Source organism: Vanacampus margaritifer, chromosome 2, assembly GCF_051991255.1.
Source record: "Vanacampus margaritifer isolate UIUO_Vmar chromosome 2, RoL_Vmar_1.0, whole genome shotgun sequence".
Classification (NCBI taxonomy): Eukaryota; Metazoa; Chordata; class Actinopteri; order Syngnathiformes; family Syngnathidae; genus Vanacampus; species Vanacampus margaritifer.
Genome location: NC_135433.1, coordinates 43,766,774 through 43,787,210, shown reverse-complemented (window position 1 = coordinate 43,787,210; position 20,437 = coordinate 43,766,774). Strand labels below are relative to the sequence as shown.

General features: G+C 41.4%; 1 protein-coding gene across 4 annotated transcripts in view; it reads left to right on the top strand.

The window, feature by feature from the left end:
* LOC144044259 (zinc finger protein 521-like) overlaps positions 1-20,437 on the top strand; it is a 164,762-nt gene that overhangs the window by 73,166 nt on the left and 71,159 nt on the right. For all 4 annotated transcript variants that reach the window (XM_077558561.1, XM_077558559.1, XM_077558558.1 and 1 more), the window contains 2 exons: positions 668-4,170; positions 4,494-4,578. In XM_077558561.1, the coding sequence (XP_077414687.1) occupies positions 1,024-4,170; positions 4,494-4,578 (3,232 nt within the window). In that variant the 5' untranslated portion in view covers positions 668-1,023. The remainder of the gene's footprint in view (positions 1-667; positions 4,171-4,493; positions 4,579-20,437) is intronic.

Genomic DNA, 20,437 nt, shown 5'->3' with positions numbered 1-20,437 from the left:
ATAATAATGTTCATTCTATAATCGGATATTTATTGACTGATGCTCTGAATGCTCAACTTTTCATGAAAATCATTTGTCTTGCGGCGGAGGCTTCCTAAAGGCTATGTATGGCCGTGGTTGAAATTGCTCGTTTAATCTTCTCTCCCACCCCACCCGTGTAGAATTTTTTGTGTCTTTTGTCTGGCTTTAAAGTCATTTCAGGGGCTCTTGTTTTTTTTTATTTTATTTTTTTTACATTTTTTATGGTCTTGTAGCTGTTCAGAAATAATAGAAATGTTCTAATTTACCTCATGCCAGGCTTACATCTTCAAGTACACCCACTGTCTTGCTTTGGCTTTAAATGTCAGAGAGATTGTGCTATGAGTCACAGTGGGCTAAGCTATTACATGGCCACATACAAGGTTAATTGTGGTAAAAGTATTTCTTCTTATTATTATCTCTAATTATACTTTAAATTGTGTGTTTTATTGTAACTTTTTGGATATTGTTCAATGTTATTTAAGATAAAATAATTCACACCCTACTTGCAATTAACATGATCGAAAACACAAAAGTCACTCACCTTTTAGTGTAGATGCAAATGAATGAGACTAATGGGTTGCGAACGTAACGTTTTTCCCTAACAGCCTCACTGACAACCTCTTCTCTCTCTCTATTTCCTTTCCAGACGGTGCCGACATCGAGGACGACCCATCATGTTCTTGGCCAGCGTCATCTCCCTCCAGTAAGGATCAGACGTCTCCGGGACACTGCGAGGACTATGATTTCGGAGAGGACGAAGGGGGACCAGGCCTGCCGTACCCGTGCCAATTCTGCAGCAAGTCTTTTAGCCGCCTAAGCTTCCTCAAACGTCACGAGCAGAGCCACCGCGACAAGCTTCCGTTCAACTGCACCTTCTGCAGCCGCCTGTTCAAGCACAAGCGTAGCCGCGACCGACACGTCAAGCTGCACACCGGCGACAAGAAGTACCACTGCGGCGAATGCGACTCGGCCTTCTCCCGCAGCGACCACCTGAAAATCCACATGAAAACTCACGCCTCCAACAAACCACACAAGTGCCCCGTGTGCCGCCGAGGCTTCCTCTCGTCCAGCTCGCTGCACGGCCACATGCAAGTGCACGAGCGGGGCAAAGAGGGCGGCGGCTCGAGCCTCTGTCAAGTCGACGACTGGAAGCTGAAAGAGACGCGGAAGTGCAGCCGATGTGAGGAAGGCTTCGATGTTCCGGAAGACCTTCAAAGGCACATTGCCGAGTGCCACCCCGAGTGCTCCCCGTCAGAGGACGGAGGGCTTGGTGCCACCCTTCAATGCATCTACTGCCACGAGCCCTTCAGCGACGAGGGTGCCCTGCTGACCCACATCGACCAGGCCCACAGCCGGGACCGCAAGAGCCACCCCTGTGCTATCTGTTCCGAGCATTTTTTGTCTGTTGAAGACCTCTATGCTCACATGGACATCCATCAGCTCCCGGAATCTAGTAACCATAGTAACAGCCCTTCTTTGCTGACTGTGGGCTACACTTCTGTTTCAAGCACCACTCCTGACTCGAACCTCTCCGTTGACAGCTCAACGATGGTGGAAACGGCGCCACCTGTCCCCAAGACTCGAGGCAGGAGGAAGAGGGCTGCTCATAACGCGTCGGACGTTGGGGGGCGAGCCGCCAAACAGCCAAAGGTTTCCTACAGTTGCATGTACTGCAACAAGCAAGTGTTCTCCAGTTTGGCCGTGCTTCAGATTCACCTTCGGACCATGCATCTGGACAAGCCGGAGCAGGCTCACACGTGCCAGTTCTGCTTGGAAGTCCTACCCTCGTTATTGAATCTTAATGAACATCTGAAGCAGGTCCACAATGCTGAAGGCCACGCGGCCCTGCTAGCCGGCTTGTCCGACTCCCTCCTTCAGTGCAACTTCTGTCCCGAGATACTAAGTGACCTCAACGCCCTTCAGGAGCACATCCGCTGTTCCCACGGGTTTCCGAGTCCTGTTGCCAAGGAGAGCAACGCTTTCTTCTGTCCCCAGTGCTTCATGGGTTTCTTGACGGAGACGACCTTGGAAGAGCATGTTCGTCAAACGCACTGCGATGGGGGTAGCCTGCGTTTCGACTCTCCGTTAGCGGTCACCCCCAAGGAGCCCATTGTGGAGGTATACTCCTGCTCGTACTGCACGAATTCACCCATATTCAACAGTGTTCTGAAGCTCAACAAGCACATCAAGGAGAATCACAAGAACATTCCCCTTGCACTCAACTACATCAATAATGGAAAGAAGACGTTGCACGCTCTCAGCCCCTCGTCCCCTATAACTGTAGAACAAGCGTCCATGCTCAAGCAAGGCGGAGCCGCCACACGCTCTTCGAGCGAGTTCATATGTAACCAGTGTGGGGCCAAGTATACAAACTTGGATCTTTTCCAGACTCATCTGAAGACTCACCGAGATGGCCTGCAGCCTCAGCTGACCTGCCCACAGTGCAACAAAGAGTTTCCAAACCAAGAATCCCTGCTGAAGCACGTCACCATTCACTTCACAATCACCTCCACGTATTACATCTGCGAGAGTTGTGACAAGCAGTTCACGTCCGTGGATGACCTGCAGAAGCATCTGCTGGACATGCACACCTTTGTGTTCTTCCGTTGTACGCTGTGCCAAGAGGTGTTTGACTCAAAGGTGTCGACTCAGCTCCACTTAGCTGTCAAGCACAGCAATGAGAAGAAGGTGTACCGCTGCACCTCATGCAACTGGGACTTCAGGCACGAGACAGACCTGCAGTTACACGTCAAACACAGTCACCTGGAAAACCAAGGTCGCGCCCATCGTTGCATCTTCTGCGGGGAGTCTTTCGGGACGGAGGTGGAGCTGCAGTGCCATATCACCACCCACAGCAAGAAGTACAACTGCCGCTTCTGCAGCAAGGCCTTCCATGCCATTGTGCTGCTGGAGAAGCATTTGCGGGAGAAACATTGCGTGTTTGAGGGCAAGGCGCAGAACTGCGGCGCCAACGGCTCTGCGGTCAGCGGGGCGGACGGCCATCCGAAAGATGAGGCAGAGTTGCAAGGTCTCTTGACCAACAGCCATGGCACAAAAACCACAGGAGGATCTGCAGTTGAGTCAATGAACAGCCATGACGGAAGTGAGGAAGAAGTGGAGACGGCAGACCCCATGTATAGTTGTGACATCTGTGGGGCCTCTTACACGATGGAGTCGCTTCTGACGAACCACCAGCTGAGGGACCACAACATTCGCCCAGGTGAGAGTGCCATGATGAAAAGGAAAGCTGACATGATAAAAGGAAACCACAAGTGCAACGTATGCTCTCGCACCTTCTTCTCTGAGGCCGGTCTAAGGGAACATATGCAGACCCACCTTGGGCCAGTCAAGCACTACATGTGCCCTATCTGTGGGGAGCGTTTCCCCTCCTTGCTCACCCTGACCGAACACAAGGTCACCCACAGCAAAAGTCTCGATACGGGTAGCTGCCGCATCTGTAAGATGCCTCTCCATAGTGAGGAGGACTTCCTGGAGCACTGTCAGATGCACCCTGACCTGAGGAATTCTCTCACGGGTTTCAGATGCGTGGTGTGCATGCAGACAGTCACCTCCACATTGGAGCTCAAGATCCACGGTACTTTCCACATGCAAAAAACCGGGACCATGTCCGCAAACCAATCCACTGGGCGCGGCAATGCCATCTTTCACAACCAGCATCTACATCACGTCCAAAAACCTTTCAAGTGCGCCGCCTGCTTGAAAGATTTCCGTTCAAAGCAGGACCTGGTTAAGCTGGACATCAACGGCCTGCCTTATGGACTTTGCGCATCTTGCGTGGCCAGTGCTGGTTCGAAGAGCTCCAGCCCAACGATGAATGGAGGCAGACAACAGCAGCACCAGGGAGGTGCCTCCACTCCAGCGCCGAACACCGCTCAATGGATTCAGGGAGGGAGTCTCAGCCCAGGCGAGGGGAAAGGCAAAGCCGTGTCCTCGTCGTCCTCGTCCTCTTCTACATCGTCAACGGCGGCCACAAAGACACGGTGCTCAAGCTGCAACGTCAAGTTTGAGTCAGAGGCAGAATTGCATAACCATGTCCAGACGGTGCACGGAGGGGACAGCGGAAGCGGACAACTAAAGACGCCCCAGATGTCACCAATGCCCAGATCCAGTCCATCACAAACTGAAGAGGTAGTAATAATAATAATAATAATAATAATAATAATAGTTTTTTATTATTAATTTTATTCGTAACACAGTTTACATTTATGAAATAAATCTCAAAGTGGACATCACAGGCAGCAATAAAAGCAATGGAAGCACACAGTAGATATAAAACAGTCAATTAAAAATCTGTTGTTTTTTTTGCTTTTTTAAAGAATGTTTTGAATCCTCTTTTTTTTTAACCATCTGTGGAGCTCTGAGGTGGTCTTTGAGGGCTCCATAGAGGTACTTTGGTTGTACTGTATTGTTGATGTTGTTTGTAATTGTGTTGGTCTTGGTCTTACTTACAGAAGAAGACGTACCAGTGCATCAAATGTCAGATGGTATTCTACAGCGAATGGGACATCCAAGTTCATGTGGCCAACCATATGCTCGGTAGGAGATCATTTTATTTTGTGTGTGTGCCTCTGCTATCAAAATGCATTCACTGTCATCATTTTCAAAGGTACTTCAATAACATTAAGCAGTTGATGTGATGTTCTGTGTTAAATGGAACACAATTGTGAGCCCATCATCAGTATCCTTCATTTAAACATTCACAGGGTGTGATTTTCTATTTAACATGCAACAGACTTGAGACAGTCATCGACATCATCCATTTAAATATTCAAATTACAAAGAACATTTCATCATTTTTGAGGATGAACCACATAGTGTGAAAAATCTAATAAAATATTTGACCCTGTCTCATTTAGGCTCACAAGTTCCTGGATCACATCACAAACTAGGTGGAATTACTTTCATATTTTAACTTCATATCCCCAAGTGTTGTTCATCCATAAATATAAGCAAGTCATCTTAATTTCCCCATGCATGTGAACCATTGAAAATGTTGTGAGCATGCTTGTGGAGATTGCTGAAATGTTTCAAATATTGATTCAAAGTGGGAAGAAATATAAAATATCTTGACAGTCTGAATCTCTATCCCAATATATATATATATATATATATATATATATATATATATATATGCTCATGCATTTTTGCTTTTCACCTTATTTTCTTTCTTTCACACATACAGTATACACACACACACACACACATATATATATATATATATATATATATCAGATTCATCACACCTTAGAATTTTGATTAATCATGAATAATCGCTTAATTAGAAACATTTTTTTTGCAAGCCAAATTTAAAGAGCACCTGTTATGTGTTAATTCTTTCCACATTTAATGTTATGAGGACGTCTTCGACATTTTTTGATCCACTGCACACACTCATCCTTGTCTTTTTCTAAACAGTTAATTACTTGCATAATTTAAAATGGAAAAAAATGACCCTAATAGTTTGACATGAAGAAATATTCTGAATGTCATACACAAACATTCATTAAACGCTGTATTTAATGCATGTAATTTTGTTTATTGCTCAAACACAACCTATGCTACCTTTAATGTAGCCATCCGCTGTGAGATAAAGGGTCATCTGCAGTCCAAATTAATAATGTGATTAATCTGGGTTAAAACATGATTAATGCGATAATGTTTTTGTGATTAATTAATTAGTTAGTTAACGCTTTAACTTGGACAGCACTAATATATGAAATCATGTGATGCAGCCCAACAATGCTGCACATAACAGATATTTTGGCCCCAAATCCATTTGACAACAAATGTTAACATCCGCATTTGCCCCCCCAAAAATCTTTAGTTGCCTTTGTTTGTCATCTGTATGCTGGCAGAAGCATTTGTAAAGATGAGACAATTGGAAAACAGTTTTGTTTTTTTCCCCCTCGCCTGCAGTAAGTAGGCATCTGAATTCTGGTCTCACGTTCCTTTATTCATTCATTTATTCAGCTCGTTTGGCGGCTCTTTCATTACACTGCATTATCTGTTGTCTTCAGTGGGGGAGAGACTCATTGATCTGGAACCAAACCGCCTCTCTGTTTGGGACACGCTTCTAGGCGCAGGTGAATTTAAACACGGTGGGCAATTCTATCAGGACCGCTAGGCAATTCTATCAGGGGCCCACTGTTTGTGCATAAACAATCAGAAGCATGTGATTTGTGATTTTGATGCCGCGGTGCATTTGCAAAGGAGAGAGACGAGCCCAGAGTGTAGGTGTGTGTTTTGTATTCATCTTTGCAATCTGCTCACCCACTATTCTACTGGGGGTGCCTAATACAGTACCATGCCAGCATTAGTCCTTTCTGTTGCAAAGGCGGGCACGGAGCACACTGGGAGGGTAGAAAACAAACCCCCCTACTGGTTACTTTATGTCTTTCAGCAGCGCGAGCACACAGCTCCCCTGTAATAGTGGAATTCGGGCAGCTTAAGATAACAGGAGGACAGGTGATTGGGTTATTGTCTGATGTCTTACTCCTCTGATATGCCATCGCTTTGTGTTCCGCGTGATCACGCCTTCCATCAGACTCCTCAAAAGGGTGTCTGCTGGATGTGTTTGTTTGACGATTTGTCAAATGTGGAGAAAGCCACACGTGCTCACAGTTTTTCCCAAAGTGACTTTGTAATATCCGTGGAACAAATAGACAGAGCGGAAATAAAGGAAAATGCACCGACTGGCCACAACATGACCACCTGCACAATCTAATGAGATCCAAAACAAGAAGTGTAGCAAATTTTCTGCCTTTACAAAAGTGATAATGTTCTCTTTGGATTGACACTCTCATACTTGTATTCATTTAACGTTTTGTATGTTATAGTCGAAGTTTGCAATGCTGTCGAACTGCATTGACTCTGTTTGGTTTGTTTTCCACTTCAATATATTACCGTCCGATTGTTGACCAACCTAGAAAATGAAATATGGTCGAAATATGCTACTATAAATCATTAAATAAGACACACAATTGAGGTTGTTGCTATCATTTAAATTAGGGGTGCCAAGCGATAAATTGTTTTAATCGTAATTAATTGCTTGACTTCAATAGTTAACTCACGATTAATCACAAATTTGACATCTGTTCTAAATGTACAATAAAACATTTTTTCGAAGTATAATACTCTTAACATAAAAGTGGAAAATGTTAACCTAATAGAACTATTGATACAGTTATTTCATAATAATTCATAAAATTGAGTTCAAATTAAAATGATGTAAAAAAAAAACAAGTGTGATATTGATTTGTGTGAGGTCCTCCTCTGCCACTAGATGGCATAATTGCATTTGTAAGACTTGGTGACAGCTCAGTGCATTTTTCTTTTCATTTTAAGAGCTATCTAATCTTTAACATGAAGCAAATTGTAAAAAAACAACTTGACCCCAGTCTCCACAAATATATGCATTATTATTAAATTTATTACTGCTAAATTTTGACGTTGACGCGTCTGCTGCGGAATTCCCCCAGCTTTCCAAGTAAGGATTACAAATTTTAAAAAAATTGTGGTGTTAAAGCAACTTAAACTTAACTCAAAATTAACGCACTCATTTTGACACCTCTAATTGCAATCAGTAATAGAGCGGGGAGTCAGCTGTCATGACCAGGTTGGTGAAAGTTAACCAATATCGAGCAAAAGCATCAACGAATGAGGGTTGAATTCAATCCAGCCTATAAGCACTGCAAAACTAATCTGGGCCAAAACGCAATGAAAAAAAAACTAGTAATTTGGAAAAGCTCTAAATACCTTCTCTGGTGGAAAAAAAAGGACACTTTCTCTCTTTAATGGCCATCTGCACGGGAGAGGGGAAACGGGGGGGCCGGGGTCATCTCCGCTCAGCTGTCAGCGTTATTAGCGTAGGTAATGGAGCAGACGCTGGATTCATAGGGGTGTTGTTTTCATCCATGGCCCGCTCCTCCGTGGTGTCACTTCGCACTGATAACTCTATATATAGTCGTGTGGTCCTGCATAACCATAGCGCTAATGTACAGAACGACAGAACCCCATCCGGTCCCACCCGGACGCGTCCATATGAGCTGCCTTTGTAATCCGATCGTCATCCTAAACGCAACCTCTGATGCGCTGCCAGAACATTTTGATGCATGGATGTGACACTTGGACTTTCACGGTTGTGAATGGCGTATAAAGTGATCGGCTACTCGACGTAAAGGTATAAAAAGAGTGTAGGGGGAAAGGTGGTGGTGCACAACAGCGTCTTAAGATGGAGGTCGCAGCCCGCCTGGGCCCAGATGGATCAGCGCACATTTGCCGTACAGCTGGCCGCTCTGCTTGGGGACTTGGTGGGATACTCCTTTGGAGGGAGGGAAAAAAATGATATCGCCACCATCCAAGGAGCAATTTAATAGCAGGCCAGAAGACAGCTGGCCACTCTTTAGTTTAGAGTTTTTTTGGCATGGCACACTCGCAGAATCGAGGGTGTCCAATTTTTCTCCAGAGACACGCAGATTTATACTGCTTTCAGCTGCCACCGTCGCTGTATAATCTTTTATATTTCTGTATAATTCAGAAAAGAATCCTCATGCTATCTTCATTTGGGGAAATTTTTTATAGTGGAACATACAAAATCGAAAGCACTGGTGGACTTCCAAGTCAAAGTATTTTTTTCCCCGTGAGATAAAATAAAAATAATCCGTTCCAGGCCTTTATTTAACTTCATGAACTGTACAGGTAGGATTTAAAGGACAATTTTAATATTTTTAACTGGCATACATTGTCATAACTGGTGTCAAATAAAATACAATACAATAATGTCCAACTAAAATAAAGTAAAACTTAAATATATAAACATGTGTATATATGTATATATATATGTGTATGTATGTATGTATGTATGTGTGTGTGTGTATGAATATATATATATGTGTATGTGTATGTATATATATATATATATATATATATGTGTATGTATATATATATATATATATATATATATATATATATATATATATATATATATATATATGTATGTGTATGTATATATATATATACATACACACATATATATATACATACACACATATATATATATATATATTATCAGATATAAACAAATCACACACAAACCAGCATAACTAAAACCAAAATAAAGAAAAACAAAAAAACTAAGTTACATCTTTTGCAAAGAAGTCGTCGCTTGACTGAAATTACTAGTAATTTTGAACTACCTTTGAACTACTCTTTTCGACTACTTTTGTTCTTTTTGCTTTGCAAATGTCTTCAGTTGGTCTGTTTGTTAATGCTTTTTAGATGTTGTGCTTTTGGTTTTGTGAAGCCTCATGTATGAAATGTGCTGTAAAAAAATATCTCCATGTCACTCTCTCTGTAAATATCCACTTCTATATTGTTTTCTTTCTTCACGCTGCCATGATTCATATCCCAATTGTGCTACTTGAGAGCAAAAAAAATATCTTAATTGTGTCACCTGCAGTCTAAATCCAGCCGTAGATTTGTTCTTGTGAGATCTACTGAAATTTGAAGTCATGATGATGTTTGACTTTTGTGTCATATTTTTTCTATGAAATGTAGCTTCATCTCCTAATTGGAGCACGTTGGGGACATTCGGCTTTGAAGGTTTCGCTGTACTTTTTTTTTTTTGTGATGTTTTACGATGACGTTTGGAGGTCTTTCAATGACACAAAAGCTTGCTCGGGGTTTTATCAGCATGCCATCACGAAGCCCCATTGCTTTACTTTGACCCCACTGTAAACTATGACATTTGGAGCCTCACATCGGGGGGGCGCTTGTGCTCCATTTATCGTACTGTTTCAAATGTCCCTCTGTGGAGCGCAGGCTGCCGTCTCAAAAGGTGAAAGGCTTTTCTTTTAATTTCTCTCAAATCACTCCAATCGCCCTGAAGGACACCTGTAAACAAAACAAACCACATCCTAGAGAACTTTTTGATGTTGATGTTGTTAGAGGGGGGTTGGGGGGGTCACCTCTACCGGTTAGTTGGGCTGGTGACAGCAGTGAGCTCCAAGCCAAGTCAGGGAGGAGCCTTCCTCCTTCACAGAGTGGAGCTTGTGGCCCGGTCGGCCCGGGCGTAAGGGGGGGTGGCCACCGACCGGAGGGGTGGGAAGGTTTGGGGGCGGAGAGGGGAAAGGCACATTTGCTGTACAGCTGGCCGCTCAGTGTGAAGCAGGGACTGTGGGCTGTTACCTCGCTGCATAGGGGAGCGAGTCAGAGGGCCTTTCGCTCTCCTCTCTCTTGTGCTCACGTTTGCGGTATTAAGCAAGCTCCACACCACTGAAACGTATTGTGATGACACCTAGTGAGGAGCACGCATGAGACAATCGTTACTGGGAGAAAAACAAATACTAAGCCGGTGTTTTTTACCGTTGCTTCTTGGAGATACCTGTCCAGTGTGTGTATTTTTGATTTTCACACTTCTTAATCAGTATTTTGTCAATATCGCTAATCTTCCCAACATTGCTTAACTGTCATAGGTAAAAAAATAATAATAATAATTTAAAAAGAGAGAAAAATGTTGATTTTATTTTGTTTTATGCCATATTTTTGGGGATAAAATACCATCAAATGCTTTAACTGGAATATTTCTCTCTGACAAAGATGCTCCCAAAAGACATTATCCTGACCTTAGAACATGATTTTGTTTGTTTGTAGCATTGTGGCTTCATCTCCGATTCTATTTGAACATCTAGGTGATTAGAAAATGATGATGTAATGAGGAGTGTTTAGTTTGTTATACATTAATGTTCTTTAAGAAAGGAAATAAAGAAGATGTTTCCTTAGTAGTTGGAAATTATTCAATTTAAATTCTTTCCAAAATTTTCCAGCCGATTTTTTTCAGAAAGTTTCTGGTTATTCTGCAACATTTGAAAATGTATATAATTAAAATATCTATTTCAATTGATTTTTTCAACTTTAAACATTTAAAGATTTTTGTGACATTTTTCAGCTAATCAAAATCAAACATAAAGAAAAAATATCATTAAAAAATCATTACAAGGAAATTGTCCAACTTTTAATTATTTCACAATGAAATGAAAGCAATGATAAGATGTTCAAGGGGAAAAAAAGGTCATTTGTAATAGTATTCAAATTTTGCCAAACCTAAAGAGAAAATATTTTCTAAATTTATATATAATATAAATTGTCCAACAACAAAAAATCTGGATATATATTTGAATTTTTTTTGCCAATCAAAATCAAAACTAGTGGGGAAAAAAACTCGATAAAAAGATAATCCTTAGATAAATTGTCCAACTTTAAATAGTTCCAAAATCTCCAGATAATGGAAAGTGACGGTGACACTTTTTATTGCGTTTGATTGCCATTTCAGCTCATATTCACTGGAATTTTTTTTATAGTTTAATTAACAATGTGATAAACAGTGTGATAGCTATATAGAAGTAGAAAATGAATCTTGAGAGTACTCGTGCAAGGCTGTACGGACCCGGCAAATCGATTTGTTATGTCTGATGGCATTAGTGATTCCTTTACAGAGTATGCACACATGTAATGTGCAAAGAAACACTTCTCAATGGACTCGTCGGGGCTTGTATGTAATAAGTCAATAGATCAAGAGTAGTGCAGGATAATGTAGTAAAAATAAATAAGAGTGCAACGCATTGGAGCATCGAGCAGAAACAAAGGAAGCCGTGCGTGCTACATAGTGAGTGTGATATCTGCCCGCCTTTATTAATTGGTGATTAATAACGCCTCTCCGTTCGTTAGCGCAGTCACCTCCCGTGCAGCCAAGTGTGCTGGCGCTAATATGCAATTATGTGCACCTTACCGCTTGTTACATTACACCGCTAGCTGACTAATGTGGCATCCATGAGGAGAATTGAAAGCAGAATGAACTGGGGGAGAAATGAACTAAAGATAGGGGGGGGGGGGGGTGCTAGCAATACAATTGTCTTATTTATTCAGTGTTACTTATCGAGTCGGAACAAAACGAAAGTTTCTTACAAATTCCTCCATGCACCAAGTTTGGCAGACACTTTTTTTGCTCTTTTTTTGTGTGGTTTTTTTATTGTAAAGCTGAGATAATTGACATCACCGCAGGGATGCGCCCTCGCTAGGCCAGACAAGCGGGGTCTGATGTGGTCCTTATCTATTGATTTTGTTTTTCCCTGACATTTCTGCACACCTCACAGACTGGGGCAAAATGTGAGAAAATATCTGATTCTCTCAGTTCATACGACCTGTTTGTTCAAACGCGCCGGCCGTCGCTACGCTGCATTGCAATTGGCTGGCTGGGTGTCGCCATGGTGATGTGTATGTGGAAGGAAATGCTTAGGAAATGAGAAGCATTCAATTCTGTGGATTTATATCTACATTCATATACGAAATACTTGTGTTAATATTACTAATAATTGATTTGTTTCCGGTGCATATTTTTGTAATCAGCTAAATACATCTTAAAATTTTAGGGTTAAAAAAATGCTATATCCAGGGCATATTTTTTAATCAGCTAAATACATCTTAATATTTTAGAGTGGAAAAAAATACAAAATTAATTCAAGAAATGTTACAAGACTCTTGATAACCTAAATGTAGGCCGTAATGAAGAACTATGGTGGGCTGTATGTTTCCATACATTGTGCATGCAGCATTAATAATAAAATAAAATAAACATCATAAAACCATAAAGTCCCATGACAAACAACCCCCACCACACCAAAATCTAACCTTGCCAGCAAGATAAATTCTCATGTTATTTGTGAGTTCACAAACTCCGGAGAATACATCTTGTACCTCTCCCGCTGATACATTTGCAGCCGATCTTTTTTCGATCGGACCAATCTGGCGTTGGTTGTTTAGGCAGGACGAAACCGATAAGCGCCGATGGCTGGGGGGAACAAACAAATCTAACAGACGAATGGATGCTGCAATTAATTAAGGTTCTCGCAGAATTACTCACCGTTTCCTTGTTGAATATGAACAGCGGAAGAAGTTTCGTCCATTTTTATCTTGTAAAGATGTTCGTGCTTCATAACTCATATTTCCACAAATGTAATATTAATCAGAATGTCATGTTTATACTTAGTGAGGTCACATATAACATTTTATTGTCAAAAAATGTTTAAGGTTGATTTACACTTTAAAAAGCATTTTTAATGCAAAAACATGCCTGGAATGGAGATTTACCATAGTACACTGCTAGGTGAAGCAGCATGTGGATACTTACCTGGGGTTATTTTTTAATGACCTTTTTCAACCAGAAAACAATGTTTGCAATCCCTAGATGACTACTTCCTAATGTTGAATAAAGTAACTAGTTCCACAACAATGTCATTATTTTTAAGTAAGAGTTCACCTAATGGAGGATTCACTTTCAGGGTACTTTAATGCAGTCTGAATGAAGGTAGGCTCCTCCTGTGCTTGAGTCTATGTTTTATTGATATACAGGAGGGACGTCTCCTTTCGAGTGTTAATGCCAACCCTTGTTCTGAAGTGAAGCCCATAAATAGTGGATGATCGGAATTAACCTCTGCGTTACTCCGCCTCCCGTCGGTCTCTGGGGTGTCACCCCTGGATGTGCACCCCTGGTCTGATGGGGGTTGCTTAGCAGTCTGGCCGGAGGTGGGTAGCGGTCGGTTGGGGGTTGACGGCTGATGGGAGAAGTGCAAACAGATAGTCCCGCCTCGCTAAAGGTCAGAGCTGCAAGCTCCACCTCTCAAATCCCACAAGTGGCCCTGAAGGGACTGAGCTTCCAAGCCTACCTGGCGATGCTTTTGTGCTGAAGGCGTTGCACTGCTGTTGAACCGTGGTGCTTTTAGAGGTTGTCAGCATTAATAGCGCTGTGACGGAGGTGATTTAACTTTGCATAGAGGCTTTTACTTAAGCTGGGCATGCATTGTGATATTTTAAGTCTTGTCCAGACCTTGTGCTTACCTATACACTTGTGCCAATAAGTGCAGCCTTCTTTTCCTGTTGAATAAAGGCAAGGCCGCTACTTTCCTTCGCAAGCATCCCATAGCTCAAGACTTACTTGCTTGCCACTCCTTAGTCCTGAAAAAAATCAGATAGTTGGTTGATTTATGATGGAGTTCTGTTCTGTTAGATAGTGAGACTTGAGCTCATTTGTTTATTGCTGTGACCTTTTATTTTGCTTAACGCTCTGCACCTATTGCACCTCTGCACAATTACTTTAGACCAAGTTTTGGGCACATACAGACATTGCCCCATCCCCCAAGAAAGTATATGAACAGGGCATACATTTGGATAAATTAGACCTTCATCTGCATATGTGTGGTTGATAAGGTTCCATGGCCGTCTAGTCATTTATTGTGGTGTTCAGCGTTCTTGGCATCATATCTACCAGACCAGGCTGGAGTCCTGCAAGTTTTGGAGGTTTCCCTCTTCCAACACAAGCTGATTCCAATTAACAGGATCGTTATCAGGCTTATGCAGAGTTTGCTGATGAGCTGATCATATATCAGCTGTGTTCGAGAAGGGAAACATCCAAAACCTACAGGACTCCGGCCCTCGAGGACTGAGTTTGCCCACCCCTGTACTAGACTTTGCCTCACAGTCCTTTGTCTGGTCATTCATACTATAGCGAGCAATAAAGACAAAGCGCTAGCAGAAGTTTGGATGAAACTTACTAGTTCCTACAGTGACAACGTAGCCCAAATTGAACAAGTCAAGGTTTATAACTTAGCCTACATTAACACATCAGCAAAGCCATAAGTAAATATTTGTATGTAAAACACTTCTAGGCCATAAACAGAAAACAATGTCAATGTAGGTACAATGTATTCCGACCCCATGCTAGCTAGTTGTTAGCATGCCATTCATAACCTTGAAATGTCTTATGTGGGAAATGTTTTGTTGTTGTTGGTGTGTAAAAGAATTTCATTAAAACAGACTTCAGAAAAATTAAATGTATGGTTGTATATTCTAGTTAAATATATAACTTTTACAGATATATATATTTAAATTGTCCAACTTTGAACAATGCAATGTGTCTGGGAAGGGAGTAGATTTTTTTTCACCAAACCTCGAGAAGAAGAAAAAAAAATATTAAAACATTAATTCACACTCAACCCCATGAAAATTGTCCAACTTTGAACATTTCCTAAATTTCCCCAGAACATGACGAATGATTCATTTATTGGATTTTCGTCAAGATGAGACACATTTCTGATCTATTATCTTGTATATTTTGGGAATGAAATTTGCGCAAAATAATCAGTACAATGGCAACAGTTTCAGGATTCATCTATTTTATCAAGCACATGTACTTTTTGGACATTGGCATCACACTCAAGCTGGAGTGTCACTTCTGACTTTGGGCAAAAAGTAGGGTACACCCTGGACTGCTCACCAGCTAATCGCAGGGAACATGTAGACAAACAATGAACAATGAACAATTTCTATGAACCTAAGGTGCATATTTTTGAAAGTGTGAAGCCAGAAAAGTAGGCAAGATTTGAACCCTGAACCTCTTCGACAGCCTTGCTAACTACTTGTGCACTGTGCTTTTGTAAACATATAATGTATCATTATAGGAAAGCTTGACAATGTGTCTTGAAAGTGCTTGAGAAAGCTTTATGACCCCTTTGCTAAAAGGCTCGGATTTTGAGGCAATTCATATGCTGATGAATAGCAAAGTTGTCAAAGTGCAAAGTGAGCTTTTTGGTGGTGGTTGTCCAAAAAAAGGGAAGGAGAAAAAAAAAAGCTATGACTATTCTCATTTAACTTTTACGTCGGCAATGGCTGACGGAGGAGTAGGCAGGAGGAGGAGGCGGGGAATGGGGGGGCATGGTGCTCTGAAAAGGCCCCCCAGCGTCAAAGCCTTAATAATCATGTGAGCAGCGCTGGACTTCATTACCCTCCTGTTCGACAGGCCGAGTGCCAGCCCGGATTGCTGGCTGGCTGTGGCAAGGTCAACGGCGGAGGAAAAACCAGTTACTGTGTTACGCTGGAGCGGAATGGAGAGAGGGGCGGCCATCTGTCAGCTCGGGCCTGCCATACCCGCAGAGCAAATGGACACGGGCGACCAGAGGAGAGGCCACAGACACCCATAGAGCCAAACCCAGCGAGCATAGCGCTGAGGCGAGGGCTCAGCCAAAGAGATGGGCCTTGGTACCACTAAAACACATATATACACACAAAGCGGGAGTGTGCAAGACTATATCGGCAAGAAATTTGGCAGGCACTTTTGTGTGTTTATGCTTGTTTGTTTTCAGTGTCAGCACACTACTGGGCCCTACTGTTTTAAGTCCAGATGGCAGACCATGTGATAAATAAAAAAAAGTTGATAAAAAAGTTTTGCTTGGCTCGCCAATAGTAAATGTTTTGATCATAGCATTGCTTTGTAAGGACCACATATTGTACTGTACATATTGGGACCAAAGGTAGGGGGGACCAGTGGGTAAAACTGGTTTTCCTCCAAGTGACCAAACAAACATTTACTTCCATTTCTAGTTGTACTGTTTCACCTTGTTGCCTGTTTTTTTTCTGCTCTGCAAGGACCTTTATGATGTCCTCTGGCTAAAGTGGAGGAACCCTGTGGAATGTTCCAGAGCTCTCTAATAGGTTTCAGGTGCTGCAGGCCACCAGCCAGCCCCCCCACCATCACCTCCCCCCCTAACTCCCTGTGTCTTTTGCAATAGGACTCTCCTCTAAAGGACACGGCAAAACTATAAAATGATTTTCTATCAAATATTCTAAAAATCTATCAAAATAGTATTGATGATTTATACTGGCTGGTGTTGTTGGACCTGCCAGGACACCTCTCGCGTCATGTTAGCAGTAGCGATCAACAACCTCTTCGAAACCATGGCGATGGAACACTGGCTTGTCATAAGGAGGGTGGCTTTTTGCATTTTCATGGCAACGAGTGAGCACCTGTAGCACTAGCGGACACTCGAGAGAGAGTTTTTATTGGGTCAAACACATGAGACATGACATAACCACACCATTTCGACAGAAGACATTTTCCGTAATTTAAACAACACGGGATGACTACAAAGTGCAAAAAAATAATTTACACAAAGCACTTTTGTAAATAATTATTGATTACCTGCAAAAACACGATACACGACATAACCACGTCACGGAAGGCATTTTCTGACCAGGACCCTCAAGGACCCACAAGCTGCCTTCACCTGCCTGCATGGCGTCTTAAGTATCTCCTGACTAAAATGTTTTATATAATGTACAGTATATGTCCAACACAAATTTAGCAACAAGTCATAATTAGAAAAAAAATAATAATAAAAAATACAAGTGAAAATCACTGTTAATCCCAAACACCCTACTTAAAATGTTACAATATTGACACCTTTCATCCAGGACACCTCATGTTGTTAGCGCTAGCATCAGTGCTTCTTTCAAATCTTACCTTCCCTTTCAAGTTTAAAACACCTGTGCAACTTCTATGTTAAAACAACCTCTTTAGTCATGTTAATGGTACACTGACTTTGAGTGTCATCTTTGTCATCACCTACTTTAGTGGTCTGTCAGTGGAAATCACGTTGTGCTAGCTGTAGCATCAGCAATAATTTTCAAAGTTTTGTGTGAACTTGTATGAAGTTTTCCTGCTCTAAAATCAGCTTTGCTTTAAAACTACCTCGTACACTGCCTTCTAATAAGAACAATATATTTCCTGTCATTACCATGGCAACTTCAGATCACTTAGCCAGAACACCTCTCATGTTGGTAGCACTAGCATCAATGCTAATGTTCAGAGTTTCGTGTAGTGATTGTGTAAACTAAAATAATCACTCTACATGTATTAGATTGGTTTTCTCCAAAATGCTTTTTTGAAGTTGTTAGGCCTATTGGGACACTAATGTTGCTAATGTTTAGTATCTGGCAATAGTTAAGAATTGTGTGCGACGGTTTGAAGCAGAGAAAAAAATAAAATAAAATAAAGACAACAATTATTCCTGACTGCTGCTTTAAAAGGTAGAACTCAGAGGTAAAATCGATGTCTTGAGCACTAATTGGTGAAGTTGTTGCAGACACGCAGCTTGTATCCTCAACATTCCACAACTCAGCACAGCTAAAGTTGCTGCTTGTTTTCCTGTCGCACCCCTCCGGCTTAAGCATCCACATGCTCCGGAAAACAGAGAGATGGTCCTGGGCAATTCCCCCGTACCCCCTCCTCAAATTAATGGAAATCACACAGGAAACTCCCTGGATGAAAGCCTTATTAGTTATTAAGGTTTAATGTGTAGCACTGCTTATATACAGTATTTACCGGAGTGTTCGGTGCTGCTGATGTGAAATTGTCAGGGAGGTGCCGATATAGACAGGAATTGGTGTACACCCTGGGTTTAATTAAGGAGATCTATTTCCATCTTGTTAGCGGGAGATAATGTGAGTGCTGCCATGCATCACGAATTCTCATATTATATGCTACTTCCTGTCATATTAGATCCACCGCTGTTGGCACTTCAAGGCTGGAGAGCAAAATTCTATATCCAGGTGTGATGGGGTAAAAAGTGCAAAATGTGACACTTTTTCATGATTTCTTCTTGCCTTCTGTTTTTTAACACTGCCTTGTAAAATTTGTCTCACTTGAATGGCAACCTGAATCACCTACTTCTAGTGGTCTGTGATATTTGTGAACCAGCCAGGTGACCTTCAATGTCTCGTTAGCGCTAGCACCACTGTTATTTGTTCAGAGTTGCATCCAGTCCAGCAGTGCTTGTAAAAACAGTCATAGGCAACTTTAGATCTTGAGATCTCATTAGATTTTTACATTTTCCTTCCCTTAGTTTAACGCTGATACAAATTAGCCTAGTGTTGGTTTAGCTCTGGCTAGTATTTAGCTCTAGTGTTAGCATTAGGGCTAATGTCCAGAGTTGTGTGCAGCAGTGCTTATTATATGGTACTGTTTACTATTTTGTTTTTATTTACCTTCACTTCATAGGTTAAAGCAAATTATATAAAACGCTGTCAGCTTCTAAATCATGTTGATAGTAAGCAGGCTTGTCATGAGCAGAATAGTCTCGCTACCGTCACTGTGATGACCACAAACCACCTACTTTAGCTGTCAAAATATTGGTGGAGCAGCAAGGACATGTCTCATGCTGCGCTTGCACTCGCATCAGTGTTCATGATCAGTACGGTTTTCCTTTTGCAAAGTGGAATATGGAAAAATTAGACAGCTTCAAAATTATGTTGGTAGTTCACTGGCTTGGAATGAGCAGAATAGTATCACTTCCATTGTCATGATGACCATAAAGCATGTAAAGCTAATTTTTCATTTTAAAAACAAGAGCCCTGTTTTCACAGATCAGTAAATCAATGCTAATTTAGAAGATCGTTTAAAAAAAAAAATACTGCAAAATGATATTTACAAGTATGAGTGTCTGCGCGCATGTCAAAAAATATTCGGAAAGAGATGCTGTAAGTTAGATTTTGTATTGCGCGCCTTTTTCCGAGTACTGTAGTGCTTCTTTCCGCCGCTAATACCGACGCTTGGCGCTGTGAGAGCTCACCCAGGCTCAGCAACGTGTCGAGGAGGAGGAGGAAGAAACGCCTGTCGCTCATAGATAAAGCCATCGCACTCTTCGAGCAGCAAGACCCAAATATTGAACGTTGCACAAAGGTTGCAAATCAATTGAATGATGCCATACAGTGCTACCGCATCATTTATGATGAAAAAAGAAGAAAACTGTGCAATCGTCGTTAGATCGCTTCTTTCGGCCAGTTTCTAGTAAATCCTCCAAGGAAGATACTCATCAACCCTCATCTTCTTCTCCGCGACCCTCAACTTCTTCCTACATTGAAGTTACGGAGGAGGAAGTAACTTTTGAAGCCCATTCCAGCGACGACGAAGAACCTCTCATGATATAAAATCCTCCTCCTCCTCCTCCTCCATCATCTCCTTAAGCATCGAGTACATCTTCCAAAAGTAAGTTAAACTTCATTTTATTTATCTTATTACGTACATTTACATACTGTGTGTGTCTCTCGCTCTCTCTCTCTAACATACGTAGTACAGTACTGTACGTATTCTCTTTAAACATAAATTATAATACAAAATATAGCACTGAAGCAACTTACGAACAAATTCACCTTACGAACGATCGCTCGGAACGTAACTCGTTCGTAAGTTGGGGAGCGTCTGTATATATATGTGTATATATATATATATATATGTGTATGTATATATGTATATGTGTATGTATATATGTACGTATATGTGTATGTATATACTGTATATATACAGTATATATGTGTGTGTGTGTATATATATATATGTGTATGTATATCTATATATATATGTGTATATATATATATACGTGTATGTATATCTATATATATATATATACGTATACGTGTATATATATATATATATATATATATACGTATACGTATATATATACGTATATACGTATATATATTTGTGTATATATATGTATATATGTATATCCAT